Source organism: Hipposideros armiger, unplaced genomic scaffold, assembly GCF_001890085.2.
Source record: "Hipposideros armiger isolate ML-2016 unplaced genomic scaffold, ASM189008v1 scaffold_615, whole genome shotgun sequence".
Taxonomy (NCBI): Eukaryota; Metazoa; Chordata; class Mammalia; order Chiroptera; family Hipposideridae; genus Hipposideros; species Hipposideros armiger.
Window position 1 is genome coordinate 715,278 of NW_017731965.1, and position 23,264 is coordinate 738,541.

The 23,264-nt window shown below is 35.1% G+C and overlaps 2 protein-coding genes across 3 annotated transcripts in view; one reads left to right on the forward strand and one right to left on the reverse strand.

Moving 5' to 3' along the window:
• The window catches only part of ITGBL1 (integrin subunit beta like 1), a 125,556-nt gene extending 116,745 nt beyond the window's left edge, over window positions 1–8,811 (forward strand). Inside the window, exons 8-9 of the mRNA XM_019625120.1 lie at window positions 1,261–1,374; window positions 2,387–8,811. Coding sequence (XP_019480665.1) covers window positions 1,261–1,374; window positions 2,387–2,478 — 206 coding nt within the window. The 3' untranslated portion in view covers window positions 2,479–8,811. The remainder of the gene's footprint in view (window positions 1–1,260; window positions 1,375–2,386) is intronic.
• FGF14 (fibroblast growth factor 14) overlaps window positions 2,498–23,264 on the reverse strand; it is a 212,637-nt gene continuing 191,870 nt past the window's right edge. Inside the window, exons 4-5 of one of the 2 annotated variants that reach the window (XM_019625116.1) lie at window positions 14,126–14,324; window positions 2,498–9,749 (exon numbers count right to left, since the gene is read on the reverse strand). In XM_019625116.1, the coding sequence (XP_019480661.1) occupies window positions 9,613–9,749; window positions 14,126–14,324 (336 nt within the window). In that variant the 3' untranslated portion in view covers window positions 2,498–9,612. The remainder of the gene's footprint in view (window positions 9,750–14,125; window positions 14,325–23,264) is intronic. The other variant, XM_019625118.1, reaches the window with a different exon arrangement.

The window sequence follows — 23,264 nt, forward strand, 5'->3', positions numbered from 1 at the left end:
TGCACCAGTTTCCATGACATAAAATACCACAAAGAGCTTAATTCCTGGGACATGTGTGTATGAATCCCTTCATTGTCTCAATAATAAATATAAATGTCTTTCTCTAACCATTTTTATGACCTAGGTTGTTAACTCATTTTTCAGTCACTATGTTTCACAGAGGCACTAATGATTGATTCTTGCCCCCTCCCAATATATTTTGAATTTACCAAGTGTGGAATTATGTTAAATACTCATATGTCAAAATACTTTTTCTACTTCACATTCTCTTAAGGTGATATCCATCTTCAGTCAAAAGAAATCACGTTTGGAAAAAACAACTAATCCAAGGAAATAGAAGAGAGGGAAAGTCCATTATATATGTGCTTCTTTTTTTAATTTTAAAGTTGTCTTTACTGCTATCATAGAATTAATTCTGCCATGTGATGGTTTTTTAACCTGTCATGTAAAGACATTTATTGAAAGAAAATTCTTCTCTTTTTGACACCAATTAATTTCATATTTTCTTTCTTTATAAATGTACCATGAATAAGATTGCTTCTCATTAAACCAAAATACTTTTAAAAACCAAAGAGCAAGATTTTAATTAGGTAGGAAGTAAAAAGAGAGGGGGATGCATGAAATAAGAAAGGTGGTTGGCTCTAGAGCCTCATAAAAGATGAACTTTTGGGGGGATTAGAGCTATCATTGATTATGGCAGGCAATCCTGAGGATGAGATTTCATAAGTCAAACATACATGAGTGATTGTGTGTGTATGCAGGTGTGCCTTTACTTTGAGAAAGTCATGTAAACAAAAATCTCAAATTATAAGCACAAGAAATTAGTAACTGTTTTAATTATAAAATGCATCCTCATTTAATAGAACTTACTATTCAATCCCTTTAAAGAACAGAGACCTTTAAAATGATTCAATTTAGTATAAAAGCAAAAATAACATCTATTTTTGAACACCTTTTGGGAAGGCCATCTATAAGAATGAGCCACAGTCTGCTCTCATTGACATTTCAACCAGGCTGGGCCATGGAACATTTGCTCAAGGCTAATTGCAACTGTCTAGATCCATAATGAAGCCTTTCCTGGATAACCTTTATGAATTACAGTAAGTAAAGCTCCCCTCTGAGTAACTGGCTATTCAATAAAGTTTTACCTTTGGAAAAGAGGTTATTAGAAGCCTATTGTCAGTGCATTGATGGTATTCTATTCTAGACAGAAACTTTTAGTTATGCGGTGACAACCAATGATACCCTTTATGATTTCAGGTTCTTGTCACTGTGGAAAGTGCATTTGTTCTGCTGAAGAATGGTATATTTCTGGAGAATTCTGCGACTGTGATGACAGGGACTGTGACAAACATGATGGGCTCATTTGCACAGGTTCAGTATTGACCTACTCTAATCCATCTATGCCACAGTTTGCAATAAAGAGGAATGACACCCATTGCATGCTGCTGTAGGTCACTGGGCAGGACAGCTTCCATGTACTCAAAGGCCAACTATTAAAACAAAGTAACTGTAAGGCGAGGTGGGCATTTGGGAATAAGCAATACTATTCCCAGGCATAGAAGAATACAAAATAATGAAGCCAAATTATATGATTTTGGGGGAAATTCCACCATGTAACCCTGTCACAACTTACACAGATGTAGTTATATATTGAAAAAAGAAAACAGATCTCTTGACCACAATTTTACATTGAGCATGGCGTAGGTAATGGAATATTATTTTAAATAGGACCCAGGTACCACCAGTTGGTTGGGGTATGTATGGGCTGTGGGGATGGGAGTGTGAAAAGAGTTAGGACTGTAATAGATACTGTGATGCCAAGTTATTGACTCCTGCTAGCTGGTTATGAAATACATTTTCTTAAGCAAGTTACAGGGGAAACAGAGACATGTATGTTTGTTCTCCTCGTTTCTAGCTGAAGGTAAAGATGAATATTTGTGTGTCATTAAGCTTGACATTCGCTTTCTGTCCATCCCTACTGCACAAGGCTCCTCTTCTGGCTGGTTACTCAGCCCACCTCTTACTATGACAAGCAGCTTTTGGGGTTGTTGTTTTTTTTAGCATTTATTAATAACTCAGACATAACTTGCTTTCAACAGAAAATCAAAATTCTGACATGGAAGCCCAGCTGGGGTAATATAGGATGGTCACTATTAGATCAATACTATAAAGATGGTGGCCCCAAGTAGATGCCATTTCTTATTTAAAAGATCAGATTTTCTATAGCTGCTTAATAAGCTAATAATAAGATGGCTGCACAATCAGAAAGCCTGAACAGATGAATGAAATGGCTTTGATTATGAACAGTTATGGTTTATAATAACATATTTTAACTTGGTCCATTTCCATCATGATCATTATTCCCCTGTGTATTTTATTGCAGGGAACGGAATATGTAGCTGTGGCAACTGTGAATGCTGGGATGGATGGAATGGAAACGCATGTGAAATCTGGCTTGGCACAGAATATCCTTAACAATTACATGGGAGAGGACTGATTCTTAATTTTCTAAGCCATTAGAACATATAAATGCAAAGGAAACCATGTATAATCACCACGAGGACAGGTCAAACAGACTGTTGTATGTTTTTGTTTGTTTTTTTTATTTCTGAATGCCTGAATGAAACCTGGGTACCCATTAAAAATAAATTAAGCACACTCTGATGTAAATAACACCAGAGAGAAATTTCCTTCCATAATTTACATCAGTGGTTCTCAACAAGGGCAATTTTGCCACCCAGAAAACAGTTGGAAATGTCTACAATTTTGATTGTCACACTGGGTAGGGTGGGAGGGTGTGCTACTGGCATCTCTAGTGGGTAGAGGCCAGGGACGGACGCTGCTAAACATTGTACAGAGCACAGGGCAGCACCCCTCCCCAACCCCCCCGCCCAAGACAAAGAATGATCTGATTTCAAATGTCAATAGTTCCAGAGTTGAAAAATGCTGAATTTACATGGTTGTTAGAAATGCACATCCCTACACGAGAAAGCCCATTTTACAATCTAAGGAAAAGATATATCTTCATATAAATCCATCAATCATATTTTTCCTGGTTTCCATATCATTTAGCATTTCGGTATGGGGACAACGAAGACACACACACATGAAGTATAATGTCGGTGTGCTAGGGCAGAAGCCAGATCACCAGTGCTTTTGAAAAAAAGACTGGTCATTTTTAGTCATTAAGTCATTTCTCCAGTCTCAGTTTAAACTCACACACAGACAAAAATTCTGTTAAGATGAAGAAAGAGGTTATGAAAAATGTACAATTTAACATTTTTAATAAATACTGACATAGTTATTTACACTGTGTCAATATGTATTTACCAACTGATGATTAACAACAAAAAAAGAATTGTTATTCAAGACTATCCATTTTCTGTTACTAGAACATTTAGAAATCAGGTTTTTCACTATTTAAGTTACTCGATGGTAACTCACCTTTCAAAAAGATAATATCTAGTTAGCTGTATGATGGGCCTGAAATATGCATTCATTTGTCTTAAAAGGCTCTCTTATGTCTAAGAATACATTTATTACTTGCTGGAAAAGTAGGGTCATAAGAAGTCAAGAAGAAATACTATGATAAAATGGCACCAGTCTCAAAAGCTTAGAGAATTAAAAAAAAAATCTAGAAATGGCTTAAATAGAAATTACAAATATTCACTCAGTGATAGGAACAAAATGTTTATTTTCTTAATGGTGAAATTTTGCTCTGCATGAAATTCACATTGAATTATGAAAACATACAATAATTTGGACTTCCCTTATATATTTATAGTTAAATCTACTTATACACATTAGTTTAGACAAACTTTAATTATTTAGAGCTGAAACAGACCCACTTTTCTCTAAATGAGAATTATATTTTTGTAAAATCCCAGAATAAATTAACAAAATCATTTCCATATTGTTTAAGACAAAAATTTTTATTTGGAAATTTTACTTAACGATGTAAATATTTGAGAATCATCGCTTGGACTTTATAAGTCAAATCACCAAAAATAAGGAAAATATAAATATGTATCTGCCGAGTTACTTAAAATTTAACATTGAAAATGATTTAAGAGAAAATGTAACTGGTACTGATTTTTATAGTACTAATGTTATTCTCATAATTAATAGATTTATAAAATTGTTATCTCTATCCTGAGATTAAGAAGTGCAACCATATTAGTTGTATCTCTACCGTTAAGTATGTCAATTGGTATATCAGTTTTGTAAAATGAGAGGAACATAAGCAATTAAGAAATAAATATAGATTATTATATTCTTTCCTCCTCTTTAAGTATTGAACTTCTAACAAACCTCTTATTATTCAGAAGCAATGTTGATGACTTATTCGATGATAGACACATCTGAATTTCCTACATGATCTAGCCGCCATAGTACAAATGACATTCAGGTCTCCTGTTGCAGAGCTCTGCTTTCTATGGAAAGGACCAGATATGAAACAGTTTAGACTTTTTGGGCCACATATATCTCTGTTGCATATTCTTTGCTTATTTGTTTTGGATACTTTAAAACTGTAAAAAAGAAAAAACAAAAAAACAAAAAACTCATTCTGAGCTCCTGGGCCACACAAAAACAGATTGCAAGCTGGATTTGACTCACAGCCGAGGGGTTGTTTGCCAACCTGTGCTCTGTTGGAACTAACCTTCATTTCCTGTATCTCCTCACATAACCTTAGGTATGTCTTATTTTTCTTGTAGTTCTCTATATTTGTCAATGCTTTTCATTAACAACAACGACTACAAAAAAGTGTTTCTCTGTTTATATTTTAATATAAAAAAATGTCTTCAGCATTATGGTTTTTTTTGTTTAAGAAAACATTAAGGTATGGAGAAATGTTTATATTATAAAATTCAGAGTGTGATTTTTCCAAATTTTTTGACAAAGTGAAAATATATCACAATCAACAACGTTCTGGGTTCATTTAGCTACAAATTATTGAGCTGAAACTAAGTTATAGCACAAGTGACATGGTACCTAAACTATAATGAGTATTTTTCCTTTAAAACAAAAATATTTTCTTTTTACTTTTTTTCATCTGCTGTAATAGTTCGTGTGTGTGTGGGTATGTGTGATTTTGACTCTAGCAATGCAAACATCAATAGATCTATTAAGAAATGATTTAATGGATGTGTTTAAATTAGAAAAAAAATAAACATAGTTACATGTAAAGACATACATTCTACCCTTCTTAAATGTGATTTGGTACTTTGACTTTTGATACTGATACTGTTAGAAACTCTCTCTTTGAAAGAAGGCAGGGCAAGAACAAACTTTCAATAGGAGGAGGGAACATGTGTAAATCTCAATAGTTTGTTCAAGTTTGTTCCATGCTACAGTGCGATTAATGTCAATTGGGAAGGATACGACCAGTTTGTAAGTGGTGTTGGCACAAACCCTACTTGCTTGGCAAACTTTCACTGAGTAATTCTCCTATAAGGCCTTTTCAGTAAAATTCGAGGAAGGTCCTAAGACCTAAGAGGGGAGCATTATACCACTTTTTTTCTTTCTGCATTCCTTGAGCAAATCTAGATTCCTGCAGCCCATTGAAAGGAATAGCCTCCACCTCTCAAACGCAAACACAGTCTCTGCCAGCAAACATCAGGATTAGACTGAATTAGAAAGCCAAGAAAAAACAAAAATGAAACACAACTCAGCTTTTGTCTGCAGACTCATTATCAAAACTTTGAAACCCTTCTCAGTATTCAAGACAGTCAACAGGCTGTGTTCCACCTTGCAAGCTAAGAAATCTAAGCTATGAAATGTACATTTACTCCAAAGTAACACAGTTCAGTTCACATCTGGATTTTGATGTGCCTGGATTTAGCTTAATTGCTTTCCCTGGATATTGTCTTGTTCTGAAATGAAATTGAAAATAATTGTCAAATATTTTCACTTCCTTCTAAAATGGGTTTCTTAATCAATCTGGTCTTTCCTTCAAATTTTAATGCTCCTTATGTAATATTAGCGAGAAAACTTTAAATGAAGTGATACGTGTCTAACTTATAGAACAAGAAATTCTTTTCTTTATTGTTCTGTCTTGTTATTTTTTAAAGAAAACTAAATCTGATATTAGTCATCCCAAAAACCTCTGGCTGCTTTAGTGCTTTAGGCATCAATTAAGCAATTGGCTAGCTGTGATAAACTATGCTTACTGTCCAAGAGGCAAACAATTAGGACTGCAGCAGGAGTCTTATGGGCCCATTGTGGAGCTCCTGAAGATACCCCATGCACTACAATACTCAGGACAAGCAAATATTTAGAACAAGAATCTCTAAATTCTCCAGGACTTATAATGATGCTCAGTACCATTTTACTCTTTACATAGGGTGGACCACTTGCATCTCTTCTATAATTTTTCCAAGTAAAGCTATAGCCCAACATTTTAGAAAGCAAACTTATAAGAAAATAAAAATGGTATCACTTGAAATATCAAAACCATTAATATTCCCGAGCATTGTTGAGGGATGGGTGAAGCAATCAGTCACCATAACAAATCAGTAGAAATAACCTTTCCCTGCCAGGTCTGCATGCAAAAAAGAATGTGATATTTGACTCGCTATAATCAGCATATGTAAATGGAGGTACAAAACACACGGTGTGCAAGTACAGATGAATTCCATCAGATTTACTCTAGAGAACATCAGTAGTGACAGATTGCACTTAATCACAGCAAACTTGATTTTTGAGGGGAAAAAATGGGGGAGTCTTATCCTAGAAAAATAGCAAGAGAGGTATCATGAAAGAGCTAAAATTTTCTTTGGCATGGTAAAAGGAGAAATTGAGTTTACCAACTTTTTTACATGACATTTCTCTATATTTGTGGGTGATGCAATGCCATTTCATTACATAAAGTTGTTTGATGTTTTATAATATGTCTTCATATAAATATTTTATTCAATGTGTTGTATTTGTGAATACAACAGATGGTATTAAACACAGAAACTGTACAATGCAAACTCTTTGTATGTAAATTGAGCAATACATACCAACAGTTCTTGAAACACAGATCAGATCCTACATGCAGTTTGTCAGCACTGTCCTCGTCCCATGCAACAGGTGAGACCAGACACAAAGGAAATGATTGAACTAATTTACAAATAACAAGGACCCCTCTGCAATATGTCTAAACATATGTTAGAAGAAAGTATTTTGACATCCTTTCATAGGGATAAATGTCCTTATAGACAACTCATATTAAAAAAACAAAAACAAAAACAAAAAACAGAGGTACACATTTACATAAATCTCAGTCATTTAGAAAAATAAATTTTGTCTTAATTTTAACCAATAAGAGGCTTCCAGGGGAAAAAAACCAGCAAGTAGGGCTGATTATCAAAAACAAATTGGTGTGTGTGTGTGTGTGTGTGTGAGTGCGCGCGCGCGTGTGTGTTGGAGTCAGCAGTGTCTTTAAGCCCATCATTAAATTTTCAAGTTAAATTATTTCATTTGCCACATATTATGGAATATATATCTTCCCTAAATAATTGGTTAATGAAATCCATCTAATGTATTTTAACTTATCCTGTTAAAAACAATAGGCTTTAAAATAGCATAACAAGAAATCGAGAACAGTAAAAAAAATCATTTTGTTGTATTTGTACTTCAGCATTATCAACAATAAATCTACTCAAACATTATGCTAACTTTTTATTTATTAAAATGGAATCCAATATGAAAATGAAATAAGCATAAACAGTTAATTTTATACTAAATCTTTAATCAGCTAAGCAGGCTAATATTTTAAAATGCTAGGTAAGGGCTGTCATGGAGACTTAGAAGAGCAGTGACAAAATAATTTCCTAATAAATACAGTGCAGATGGGGGGGGGGGAAATGGTAACTGGGTCATCCTTCCACATGGAAATAATAACAAGAGGCCAGTGTATTGATCCCACATATAGTTTTCTATAAATGAGGTCCAGTTTGGTCTCAATTAACTCTTCTGAGGACAAAACATTAAATTTTATTAAGTATACACAGAGTTAACAAATATATTTCCAAACAGTTTAGTACTAAACATTTTGAAACTCTTTATATCCAATATTGAGCATTTTGCATGGTTTCTTCACTGCGTAGTTAACCGTTCATGGCCTTTCTTGGTAGTTGTCTTTCCTAAGCTCAGAATTATTTAAAAGGAAATTAAAAGAGCAAATGAAACAAAAGCAAATCAGTTGAATGGACCAAAAACCTGATGCTTGATCGTGTTGGTTGGCCTTTAATTTTATCTAGAATAATTCAACAGACTGCATTCTGAGATCATGGCAAGGCACCTCTACCCCAGCCATTGGGCAACCTGGGCCCCAATGCGCTGAGTTAGAGGTATGGACTGGTGAAATACACAGTACCTGACTCAGCATGCTGAGCTAAAAAAAATATTTTTTTCCTAATGTGTCCAGTTTAAAAACTTGTCATTAAACACCAAAAATATTAAAGTCTAATTTATAACTAAGGTTTGCATTGCTGCTGCAGAAAAGAACACAATAGCCGCCTTGCCCATGCTCTGCTGAGTATGAGTGGAACGCAGCCAAAACCCGGGATGGCATTAAGTTCGGTTCATTAAAAACAGGAAGAATTATATCTGAAATGGATTTAGGTAGCGCAACTCTGGTAGGTTGTAATTATTGATTTTTTTTTCCCAAATAATGAGGATTAGTAGATGAAAAATGAACCTTAATCAGGCCTACAAGGCCTACAGAGTTCTTTGGACCCACTTTCTCAAAAAACCAGTGGGTCTTGCTCGCTGGGCAAGGCAAATGTTACCATTACCAGTAAGCTTGTGATATGTATAAAACACACACACACACACAAAGAAACTAGAGGGGGATGTCAAACACATATCACTGAGAATTTCCCATGGACTGTGTTTGACCCATTTCTCACCCGGGCAACGCCGACCTCAGGAGCACTGTACCTGCTACTGAACAGAGCTTATATGTGTGTTTAATTAATAGTGTGAGCCAGAGACAACACTCTTAATCTTTATAGATGTAATTTGGAATAATAGGTTTAGAAGGCTTCCTGATTTCCTGATCACTCTCCGAACTAAGCCAACTGCAACATTTAAGATTTAGAGGAACACAATCCCTGCCAAAGGTTCACAAACAGTGGAGCGAGCAGCCCTGTAAAAACGGGAAGAAGGGGATCCATAATAGCACAGGTTTACAGCTTCTAACTAGAAATGAATCAATAGTATTTGTGTGCTACAAAATTGAACTTAATCACATGGATTTCGCTGAAACAGGACTCAAAAAGGATTATGGGTAGCTGTCAGCAGGCAAGGTATCGAGTGTACTTGTGAAGTATGTCATTCACATGAAGTGTCACAGTCACAGAAAATATATTAAAAAGGCATTCCATATCTGGTAGGGCATTCCATGGTCTGAGTTTAGCTGGTTATCCAGGTGTCTTCTTGCTGTGGGGGGTGCAACAGGTTGAGATTTATCCACTTGCAACCAAGAAGTTCGAGACAGCAAAGAGCAAGCAGCCGCTTACTTCCGGCTGCTCCTCAGCCACGGAAGCAGAAATGTCTGGCCAGGATAAATCCTTCAACTGTGCTCAGGACGAGTAAGTCACAACACCTGTGAGGATCTGGCTATGTTGTCTTACTTTTGTTGACTGGTTTGCCTCCATTCATTATTGCAGACGCACTTGTGCTTTTACTTGGCGTCACCCCGGCCTTCGGGACCGTTTCTCCAACGTCATGCAAAGATGGTTCTCGGTACATGGCAACTAGTGACAGGAAGGAGGGCAGGGGGAAAGGCGGAAGAGGAAACATCACCTGGTTAGGTTTGAGAATCAGTACATGCACAGACCTCAGCAGTGTGCCCAGTCCTATCTTCCCTGAAGTAAAGCAATCCCATTTAAAGCGAGTCCTGTTTTAAAGCAACAATTCCCCACCCCCAAACAGAAGACATTACGTCCTTCACATTCTCTGGTTTATATAACTAAAATATAGACATGGGTGTGCATGGATGTTTGTCTAGGAAAGAAGGTTTAAATGGGAGTTATGGCCTCTTTATGGGCCTAAGATATAAAACACACACACACACACACACACACACACACACACACACACACACACACACACACACACTCGAGGAGAATGGCAAGCATTTAACTTAATTCTCTTTGTACAGCAAGGAAAACTCAGACTTCCATTCCACTGCACGCTAATGTCAACACACAAACCACTCATTCCCATGCATCTTTTTCAAGTCTAGGTATTTGCACTCTAGGTCATTAAATTATTTTTCTCTCAAGTGGTTCAAAAGCAACATAGTCACACTAGTATGAACTGCAAAGCTATACAAAGCAGAAACAAATAACTCGCTTTCCTTAAGCCAGTGCCTTCTGAAGATCATTGCTTAGATTTCTTCACCCACGATCATGGAAAGCGACCCTTAAATAACTGAATGCAACTGTATGGCATTTTGTATTTTTATGCCTCATTTTCTGAAATGTTATTAAAAATTTAATAATTGATGTCATATAAGGCAGAAAATGGCAAGAGGGCAAGTGAGACTGACTTCCTGTAAGCTCTGAGAAATTGTCTAGTATCTGGTGACATAATTAATCACAAGGGTTCATGTGGCTTTTTAGAAAATGATTCAGGAAGTCCTGGGAAATAACATTTAAGAGTAACTGATGTTTGGGGAAAACTAGGTGAGTTAAAAACATCTGCCATCAGACATACAAGTGAATTAGACCTGCCCAACCTCCTTTTTAGGCTTTTGAAATTTTGTGGTATAGCGGGTCCTGAATGTCACTTCATTCAAACTTGTTTCATTATAATGTTGATGAGAAGAAAAAAAAATCGATTGCCAACTGAGGCCACCTTCTATGTGGAGTTTGCACCTTCTCTCCATGTACATGTTGGTTTTCTCCAGGGACTCCAGTTCCTCCCACATCCCAAAGATTGCATGTGAGGTGAACTGGTGTTTCTAAACTGCCTCAGTCTGACATGGGAGTGAGTGTGAGTGCGTCCTGTGATGGAAGAGAATCCTGTCTGAGGTTGGGTCTCACCTCATGCCCTGAGCTACTGGGATAGGCTACTGCCATCCACAATGCTCAACTGGAATAAGCGGGTTGGAAAATAATCCTCTTACTTGTTTTCAGTTAATTTTTCTTAAATATTTATATGCCTCACATTTATTTCAATGTTTAATATTAGAAGTGTTTTGAGTCTTTATTTAGAAGTTTGTTAATGCTTTTGTGGCCAGAAATACGACTTAGAAACTTAACTCTTGTTTATATCAGGGTATGATAAAATTAGTTTCATTAAATGTTTTCATCATCAACCTATTGATGATGTTAAGTGAAGACTTATGTATTTTATGAAGAGATTTTATGCTTAGTTAGGATGAACTACCATATGCATTCTCCATGTTCAGGGTGACAGAATTTTACCTTTTGCATCAATGCATCATGTGAGCTTTCAGTAGCACATATATTTGAAAGTGCATGTGTACACCAGACTTATATTAAATGACTTGACATGTTGGTAAAAGGGATTAATCCATAGCCTTGAAGCACTTTCCAAGCTCTCACTCCCACTACTAATTCAATGAGGAGATAATGGCATCACAGCTTTAACTTGATTGTAGTATGAAGTTATGTAGAGATATGAATGTTCCAGAACATCAATAATTAATCAAGCACCTAATTTGTCCTAACATTTCCAGTGATATAATTTACATCCTGTATGGGTCTTGAAAGTTTGAAATTAATTTCCTCTATCAATTACACTATGTGATAACCTGTTATTATAATACCTCCTTCATTGTTTTTAAGAGTATTTCTGTCTGCTAAGTATTTGAAAATACTGTTTCTCTCTTCCTCATATATACACATAACATACACAATACATAAGGTTCAGTGTGTGATTAAAATACCAAGTAATATTATTACACAACACCTTTAGAGCCTCAGATATTTCCTGCTGGATATACTAAAAATGGTTTCCAGATTTTGCTTCAGTTAAGAGACATAAAGGCCCTTTTGGTTTTCATAACATTTATGTAACTAAGAGATACAGTTTTAGAAATTTAGCTAATTCTTACCTGTCCGTATTCAAAATAAAAATTAATGTAAAGAGCTAAAACAAGGTGACAATAAATAAACCAAGGCTTCTTTAGAGCTGCTATTGAATTAGTTTTTTAAATCTTCACTTGCATTTGAATATTGGTGAGTCTGATGGTCTTGAAATTCATTTAAAAGAGTAAGGCCAAATCACAGAAGTGTTAATTTTGGAACAACAGAGAAACCCTCTAATTTCTTATTTCTACTCTAATTTCCCTTCTGATTTATCATATAATGAGAATAATTCACTCATATTTCAGACTCTCATGTAATTTTTCCTTTCCTAGATAGACCCTGGTGGTTAATTGGGTTTCAATGACTTGTTCTAGAGGAAAATTTAGGGAAGGGTGATAGTAAGTCAATAATATTGAAATTATAAAGATGGTATTAAACAACAAGAGTAGTTTTCCAAAATTAGGGAAACTGAAAGCTAAATGATACACTTACAGATATTTAATATATAACTTTCAATATTTCAAATTATCTTATTCCTAGATAGAAAATATGGATTATAAAATCAATATGCATTTTATCTTTGTGGTTAAGGCTTTCCTATAGGAATAAAAAACCAAAAAGAAAATCAAACTGTCTAAACTAGCTTAAATTATTTATTTATTGTAAATCTGATTTTCTTGAAAAGTAAACAAAAGTATTTGACTAGAAAACACTTTTGAAAAGCCTCAATATCAATTTTTTGGTAGTTCTCAAACAAATATTACATAGTTAAAAGTAAATGACACTTCTGGCAGAATCCTTAATGAGAAAGATACAGATATTTCTGATTCATTAACAGAGCTGTTTAGCCTGCTCTCTGGGAATCTGATCAAAGTAAATGGCTTTATTGTTTATAGGTGAATATAAAAGAAGGTAATACCACAACTGAATTTATTAAACAATTATGCAGTTTGGAAGGGAGCGATGTAAATCAACAAGATCTTTAAAGGCCAAGGTATTAACTCTTCATTTTCTGTAATTACAATAATTCACTAGTATGTGATTACTTTCAACTAGATAACCTTAAAATGGGCAAATACGGGCCAGCCGAGTGGCGTGATGGTTAAGAACTTGCTTGGGATGCCAGAGGGCCCCAGTTCGGATCCCACACATGAGGGCCAGTGACACTGCCCTCTACAGATAAGATGCTGAACAACAGCTCAACCTGGAGCTGGGCTGCCATGAGTCGCCGGTGACGGCGTAGGCTACAGCCCCTGTGGCAGTGGGTTGCCATGGGCTACCGTATGTAGCCAACAGCCTGCGTGAGCTGCCAGCAGCCACAGTGAGCGGCCTCTGGCGACTGATCTGCCTCACCTGGGAAGAGCGCCATGATGGTGCCAATTTGGGCCAGTGAAGCAACGTCCTCCACAACTAGACTGATGAACAAAACAACAGCAACTTGGCTGTTCCCCTTCCCCCAATTCCCCAGCACTATTCCCATCTCCCCAATTCCCCAATAAAAATCTTTAAAAAAAAAAAGGGCAAATACTTTATTCCATAATACTAAAAAGGTAGTTTTTCTAATATAACTATTGTGACAGTCACAGATTTATAATATCATTACAAATTTAATTTAAAAAAAAATGATTTATGGTCTAGAGATGTTGGGTACGTGAAGGTTTTGAGACATAGAAGTGGTTAGAAAGGGGATTTTCCTGGCATTTTTTAGATGAATGGAATACATGTATATGTATACAAGGTCAGAAGATTAAATTTGTAAACTTTCTACTGTGTAAGTTGTGAAAATGTATATGTATATGTACATGTAATATATATATATATATATATATATATATATATTCCACTAATTTACATACATATGTATGTAACATACACGCATATACATATCTACAGTAAAATGTATAAATCTTAAAGGCACAACTTAAGTAGACACCTATGCAACTACCACTAAGATCAAGATAAAGAATATATCCAGCATTACGTGAGGGTTCCCTGAGGCCGTGGTAGAGTTATCAATGCGAAAAATAAATGTGTAATACATCTGACAAGGATAATGCACACAAAACACTTACCTTCCAATGGCTTGGGTAGAAAATGAGCTGCTGGTTTGGTTTTCTTTACTCTGTTTCCTTTCATAACTTGCCCTTCCTTATTCAATCCCAAAAACCAGGCTCTACCAGATTCCTGTTGTCTGTACAGCATAGATGAGTAGATTACATAATAATTTTCAAAAACGGATTCTTTAAACTTGCATTCAGGGGTAAAAAGTTCCTGTAGAGGGAAAAGGAAAAAAAGAAAGTTAGTGGCAGGAGCGGGAGCCTCATTGTGGTTTCTCTTCTTCCATCCAGAAATCATCCATACGGTGAATGAGTTAGCTCTCGGGCAGGGATGCCAGGCCTACCTCTTCCTGCATGCAGTGATTGGCCATACACTTTTTTCAATATACAATGTAGAGAGAAGTATCCGCTATTATTGGCAGATTTATAGGCAAAAGTAGATGTTCTTTAATAAGAAACTTAAAACCATTTTTACTTAAACAGAAAACAATTCAACCAGGTATAATCAGAAAAAGCACAATAAAGTGGCATCATATAGTCACAATAAAGTAAACAAAAACAAAATGTATATTTAAGGTATTTGCTAATCTGTTTTCCATATTTCCATAGGAATAATTATATGATACCTTAACAGTTGCCAGTTGTTCATTAGATCACTGATATTATAGGGTGATACATTTTACCTACAGAGAGACAAACTGAAACTTCAAACTAAAACCATGACAGTCAGCTGACACCAATTTGCCACTGGAGTTGAAGCTAGGTATAGTGTTAGCTGGTCATAGTGACAGAAGCTGAAAATAATGACCTAATTCCATAATTTGGAGCCCCACCGGAACTTTTGAAGAGAAATAGCAAAAGCTGCCCTGAGTGAAATCCACCCAGCATTTTTGGAAAGAGTACAGTGAGTTAAAAGATACGATTCTATTCCTGTGATGCAGGCCTTGTGGTGGAAAATTCCCTCAGCTTCTGTATGTCTGGAAAGGTCTTTATTACTCCATATCTAAAGGATAATTTTGCTAGACATATTATTCTTGGCCGGTGATTTCTCTCTTTCAATAGTTTGAATATTTGATTCCACTCCCTCCTAGCTTGTAGAGTTTCTGCTGAAAAGTATGATGATAATCTAATGGGTTTTCCTTTATAGGTTACCATCTTCTTTTCCTTGGCTGCCTTGAAAACATGGGTGGATCTTGAGATTATCATGCTAAGTGAAATAAATCAGACAGAAAAAAAGTCGAGAATGATACAATTTCTCTCATATGTGGGATATAAAACTTAAAGCAACAAATGAACAAGACAAACAAACAGGCAGAAACCCACAGACACAGACAACAGTTAAGTGGTTACCAGAGTGAAATGGGGGAGGGAGGGAGGTAGAAGAGGGTAAAGGGGGTCAAATATATGGTAGCAGAAGGAGATTTGACTTTGGGTGACGAACACACAATGCAATGTATAGACGATGTATTATAGAATTGTGCACTTGAAACCTTTCCATAGCCCTTTCTGTGAGTTGTGCCAGTGATGTCACAGATTGCTGTCTGCTACAATGAGAGCCATTGCCTTTAGTTGCTGTGATGGTGGAGACTAGTCAGTACATTTTCAGTCTTGTTTATTCTTGGTTAAATAATCAATGTGCACACACATACTACATTCAAAAGTACTATTGTCTAATATATTTTACTAGACTTCTTTAGACTTTTCAAGAATTGAATCTTCTCATAAAATATTGGAGCCCAAAAGAATCCCTATGTTTCCCGGAGAGCTGATAGAACTAACAAAAGTTAAGATTAGCTACTATTTATTCAGTGTCATAAAGGACAAACATACTTTCAATACATAAATGGGAGGCAGTGGAGTAGAGTGACTATGAACACCATCTGTGGAACCATACCTCCTGGGTTCAACCTTGGCCCCACTTCCTACCAGCTGTGTGTCCTTGGGGAACTTACCTAATTTTTGGCCTTCAGTTTCTTCCTCCCTAAAATGGCTTTGTACCAAAATCATAGGATAATAGAGCGCTTGGGAGGACTGAGTGAATTAATACATTTTATATATATAGAAGAGAACCTGGCATATAGTAAGCACTCAATACTATTCTTTAAAAAAAAATTCTCATTACTTATAGACTAAAATATACCCTGTATCAGTTATTTCAGTTCTATCAATATTTCAACAAACCACAATTTAGCAAAATGAGCAGTCACTGAGCACAACTGTATATCAAATAGTGGGCTCAGCATCAGGTATACCAAAATGAACATATACAAAATGAACAAGGTTCTTCACTGGAAGAATTTTGTTAAAATTCTTGTGCTTAAAAAAAATGACAGTACAATGTAATATTTTCTGTGGCAGATTTACCTTCCATATACTAGAGTGATTATAGGTGGAATAAATGGTATTGCGAAGGACAAATGGTGGGAAATACCATGGTATAATGCTTTTGAAGAACTATAATTAGTCCATTACTGACACTTTGTAGCGGCAAACTGGATAGGAAGGATGGTTGGAGAAATGTGAATAAGGGTCTTGTACACTCTGATAAAAGATTAGACTTCTTATAAGCAAGAGGTAGACATGTAGGATTCTTAAATAAGCAAGGCAATAATGGCATAGCCTGATTAGTATTTTATAAATGTAAATCTGCTGTCAATGTCGAGGATGGTTTTGAGAAGTTAGTATATATATCACTCATACACTGATGTGTTGAAGCCCAATCTCTTGCAAAATGCACTTGAAAATTGTAGAACATGTGTATGTGTGTGCTACTTTAGTAATTAGTATTAATATAATAATCCATAATGCACTAAGGAGAGAAATACCACCAGAATTATGATGCATTATTAAATTGAATTCTGAACTTCCTGGTTGCCAAGACAAAAAGAGAAAGGCTATATGTTATAAAAATTATTGAAGAGAGAAAAATCTTCCTTTTCTTGGCACTAACTTCCAAAAGGGACTTCCTTGCAAGGAAAAAGTGACATTGACCAACATAAATAAAAATGCTCTTGACAGTAATTGTACAATTCATAAAGTCATAGTTTTGTGTCTGAGTCGTATTATATGCTTTAGTGTGTTAGATGGGGTGAAAAGTCCCATAGGTAGGACTTGAAATAATTGTAATTAATGAGATCCCCAGAAATCACGCACACAGCAGGAGCCAGAAGCTCAAATTCCTATACTGACCAAGCAGAGCAGATACAAGAGTGAAGCAAGTTGGTGTAATCATAGCACTGTTATGAGGATAAAATGTCCCCTCACTCAGGTTCGGTGCTGAAGAGACAGAGAAAACAGTAGAAAGCATGGTAAAAGGCGCAGCTGTTCCTACATGGTTCTTATGTGAAAATAAAAACCTTCAATCTTCAGTAGATCTGATTTTCCAAAGAGAGTAAGAAATTCAGATTTCTAGATAATATCTTCTTTTAATGGTGGGAAGTATTTGTTAGTTTTTTGGGGTTTTTCTTTGTTTGTTTGTTTGTTTTTCAACATAGCATGGACCAGGGGGCTGGTGTGGGGCCCCGAGAGCCTCCAGTTTGAGACCTTCAAATGCAGAGTGGCAAGAAAAATACTAAAGGAAGAAGGAATCCCCGGTGGCTTATCAACTCGGCCCTAACCTAATTTACAGTTTTATTCATTTGAGTAATATGATGACTGTGCCAGTAAAACACTCTAACACAGGTAGCGGTACTATGAGAATGCTTACTTAAATTTAAGCTTAAATATAAATTCTTTGACATTGCCAAAAAGAAAGAGAGAAGGAGTTGGGTGTGTCTTTTTCTCTTCTTGCCTGGCTATATTTAGAACCACCAACAATACAACAAAGAAATCAACAACAGTTGAGTTCCAGCAGAAGCTTAAATATTAATTTGTACCCTTGCCAAACTAAATCATGAAACCGTGGAATAGGAAAACACAACAATTAAACAAAACTTCCATCTTTTATGTTGTGGTTGTTTCTGAAATGAAAGCACCATCTGTGGTGTACTTACTATCTTAACAGGAGCAGCAGGATTCCTCTGCTAAGGGAAATGTCATTGTTTAGGAAAATACCCTGATGAGGCATTTGCATGTGCACAGTTAAGCTTCTGGGCTCGGATGAAAGTAAAGGGTGGAGGGAAGAGAGGCCCAAGTCCTATAATTCATAACCAGTGAGATGGCCATAAACCCAGATATTTCAGTGTTAACTATAACCTAAGAGCTAAACGTGACCTTGAGAATCCTATCTGAGTGATTGGAAATCTGCAGCCTATGGGTCAAATACAGCTGCTGTTTTTGGCTACAAATTTCACGATACAAATTTCAGAAGTGACTTGTTGAAACAGAGATTGAAGGCCTCCAAAGTCTAAAATGGTTCCTGTTATGATCCTTTGACAAAAATTTTTGCCAACCCTGATGTAAGGTAAATTTGGAGGGCTTTCCATCATAGGTAATTTGGGGAGGGATTGCTAATCTAATTTCAAAATTCCTAAGGGGCTGAGTATTCCCAAAATAAACTTCGATTGTACTTATTTTCATGTTTACTTATGTATATGATCTGAATCAGAATTTTCATCAGAGTTTCATCCCTGGAGAAGCCTTTATTATGTGTTATGAGCCAGAACTTCCCATAAGAATGTGCAAGTAGTAGCTCACAAATGCCTTTTATGTAGTTACTGTATCATCTTTGATATTATCTATGACTAAATGAGAATTAAGTTTGCCTAGCACCAGCACCAGCATCACCACCACTGTCTCAAAGTGAAAACATAAAAACAGGCATTTTAGACATGTTTGCAGCATTTATTAAAATACAAGGTAATTCCAAAATAGGTTAAAATTAGAGAAATGATATTAGACCTATAGCAGCTAATAGCACATAAATCCACAATAAGTAATAGCTGTTAATATTCTATTAACCTCTATATTTCAGAGTCATCAAAAAATTCAGTCCCCTTTCATCAACAGACCAGTAATAACCCTGACCCTGGACTTCTTATGAATATTTCTCTGCAGGCTTACACTGAGAAGAGGAGGGAGGCTAAAATTCTAAGTGCTTGCTTGGAGAATAATAACAAATCACAAAGGTTTCTTGCAAATATCAGACAAGATAATAGAGATGTGAAATGACTTGTAAACTATAAGCTGAGTTGTAAGCTATAGCTATATTTATAAATTATAAATTGATTTTAAAAGTACAACTCAAATGCTAATTGTTATTGTAATCAGGGGAGTAGCTATTTATTTTTTCTTACCAGCTTTCAACTTAATTAGACATACCTTTAGGTGACAATCCCGATCATCCATTGAACCTGCATTCATTGTTTTTCTTCCCTTTTCTACTTTTTGGAGATATAATCTACTAGAGTTTATCCTGCAATCAGCAGAGGTTTATCCCACTTTCCTCATCTTTTATAGTTTTTAAAATCAATTATATTCTTTAATGAGATTGTTCGGACACTACCCAGTTCCTTTAAAAAAAAGTGCAGAGTATTCCTTTTTTTATAATTTTTTTTTCAATTACAGTTGACACACAATATTATATTAGTTTCAGGTGTACAACATAGTGATTAGAGCATTCTTAAGATGACATATAAAGGAATGAATATTCCGATCTTTCAGAAGATTTTATAGTTATAAACTTTGAAATAAAAAGGATTTGTACTTAACTCTCAGAAGTTGAAAATTTAGTTGACTAATGCATTTTACTTATCTGAAATTCTACATAATCAAACATTTATAATATTGGGCTGTAATGCCCACAGGGAGAAAAACAGCAAATGGTTTGTGCTTATACTTCAAACTGAAGTATAATTATATATGTGTTTAAGAGATGGCTTTTATTTAATTACGTTGGATGTAATGATTTTTAAATATATTCCCACCAACAAAGCAGTTTCTACAGTACTTCTGTTTATAGGGCCAAAAGCTGTTGCTTCAGTAGTTTTCTGGGAAAATAAAATTTAATATGAAGGCTTTTTTTATTTTTTGCAAGTAAAGATATTATTTGGCATTTAGAAATGTTATATAAGTATAAACAAATAAATATGTGTATGTGTGTATATATATATATATATACACACACACACACATAGGTATATATCTTTAGACATTAAGTATTTTATATATTAAATATATTTTTAATTTATTGTATTATATTTTATATCTATTCTCTTTATATGACTTATTGACATGGTTTTAAAAATTGTGGCAAGAATATTATTTATTATGATGATTAAATATTAAATAATTACTTTATATTATGTATTTAAAATAAAGGTGTATTTTTATATATTTTAATACATACCACATGTACACACACACATAAAATCTTTAAATATACATAGTTTTCTCAGGGACCAATACCAACTTCTTTACCTGGTAATTTGCTAGCGATGCAGAATCCCAGGCCCCAGACCAGAACTACTGAATGAGGACTGACATTTTAACAAAACCCTAGGTGATACGTATGCACATTAGAGCTTGGGACACGATCCAGTTACCTGCTACCATACCGAAGAAATTAATAAATGATCACAAAATTTTAGGAAATATCAATTAAATTGGTATTATCCATAAGCTTGCTACAATTTCTTAACAGTTGCATAAAATTTATTAAAGGAAGAAAATGGAAAGAAATAAAAATATGAAGCATTTACAGCATATTTTAAGTAAGAAAAATTTAAATGATAAATAAAAACATGTGCCAAATGACTCTATAATGCTAAATCTATTTTCTCTAGAATATAGACATGTATAAATTCCTAAAATAATAATGCTTGTAACATGAGCAGATGGCATCTGTGCTATTAAATATTAGCAATAAATATCACAAAGAAATATGCTTAAAGTATGAATACAACCATCTACCATCCTCACACATTTGTCAGGACTCAACAGTGAATGCCTCAAAGTAATACAATTACAAATAATAATAATGTTAATAACTATTAGTAACACTTAAACTGTGCATACTTCTGTACCAGGCACTGTTCTAAGGACTTTACATAATTAATTTATTCCTCACTATAATCCTATGGGATTGGTACTATTATTATCCCCATTTTAGAAATGCAGAAACAGCACAGGCAAGTTTAGTAACTTGCCCAAATACATTTATTTTCATCAAAATAAGTATACTCAACTATTTCTACTCATTTCTCATATTTCTTATGTTTTTCAATTGAAAGGTTTTTTAGATACATGATCTTGCAAAAGTGGCCCGAATTCTTCACCTTCCCTTGTATCAATGCCTGTTAGCATGTAATTTGATGTGTCTTCTCACTATGAGTAAGAAGAAGAAAGTGGAGTCTTGATAAGAACTTGTACAATTGGGTTTGTCCCATCTCTGCCTCCTCTGCTGCAATGAGGGCATGCCTGAGCTACCCTGCTGGAGGAGAGACACAGGTAGAGCAGAGTCAAGATGCCCCAATCTAAATTAGCCTATTCCTAGACATGTGATCAAATCCTGCCAAGATCGACAGAGCCTGTGCTGTCTAGCCAAGATCCACCTGACCCCAGATATACAAACAATATACGCTTACAGTCATATGCCACATCAGCTTTTGTGGTTGCTTGTTACACGGTATCAATAAAACAATTCAGAACTGACAGAGATAATTACTAACTCAACGGAATTACTCATTCAGCTAAAACACAGAAAATATGTACCTTATACAGCTGCTCTTTACCTACATCTATACCTACATATGGAAAAAAAATAGAGATGGAAAATAGGAATAAATGAAATGTGCTATCATAGCGATATAGGTAATAACAATCCTTAGAATACAATTAAGGGGGGCAAGTATATTCTTAAAAGTGTTTTAAAAGAAAGAAACAAGAAAACATATGGGTACTGCAAATGAATCTCTCCTCCCCTTTGTACAACCTGTGTATAAACTTTTTTCCACTATTACTTAATTAAAGGAATATTGAACTAACCAAATTGAGTTGGCTGCATCTGATGCCAACCATCCTCCAGAAAAATATAACTCACTGTTGTTATAAATTCCCTAGGGAAAGGTTGGAATGGGATGAAGGTGTCATAGCATCATAGCAGGTGGTGTTGTGAGTAAAAATTGAGCTCTCAGATCAAATGTGTTCTGGTGCATTGTCACATATCAACTTCCCAACAGTATACTTCTCCAACATATGCAGGGTCATATGTTAACTGCATAGAGCATTGCTTAAAAGGGAAAATGCAAAACTGATAATGCAATGAAACACATACAAACATTGAGCAGAAACATTTATAAAGCTCTATAGCAATTCAACAATATTTTTATGTATTGAATATAAAAATAAAAACTCTGGGGTTTTACTTTGTATTTTTAAAAAATACTTTTCCTGTAATTTAAGTTTATTATAATTTATGAAACTACCTCTCTGCAAAAAATTGTAAATTAAAAAAAATACTGTCCTTCACCATAGATAGTCAAGGGAACACTGGTCTATTATATACAGGTGTGAATATAAATCTAATTAAAGGAGAACAAAAGTGAGAATTAGTAATAATTAACATTTACGTATTTATATATATATAAGCCAGTCACAATGCTCAATGCTTTACATGCATCATCTCATTTTATTCCTCTTGACAGACTGTGATACTGAAATGAAGTACCTTGATGAGAGTTTATATTGCTAGGAAGTGGCAGGTTTTTTATCTCAGGCTGTCTGAGTCTATGGCCTACACTCTAAATCACTAGTTAAACCACTGGTCAACTCAATCTCATTCTAAAAGAAAATCAGAGAGACGAATGCAGCTTGACAATAGATAGGGAAGTGACAAGGGAAGTTAAAATAGTTCCAGAACAAAACCTCTGCTTCAATGAATGACCTTTAAGAAAGCAGTGAAAAGATGATCAACTTTATTTGAATAAATTATTTTTAAAAGTTATCTGTTTTAGTGTTTATTTTATTCTTTAACCTGATTTCCTAACTTTTCCTTACTATCTCCTGAGTGCTGAGTTTGGAATTGGACTTGGCTTGCTGTGATAGTCTACCTGGTCTAGTTCTGTCAGACATTACAGGTACCAGAAATAGAAGAAATACAAGGAAATATCACTTAAGAAATGAGTTGCATACTTAAGGGATTCCAAGGCATTTGGGAGAAAACAATAAACAAATACAAATACCTAGAGTCAGGGTACAAGCCATGGTGTGATGGTGG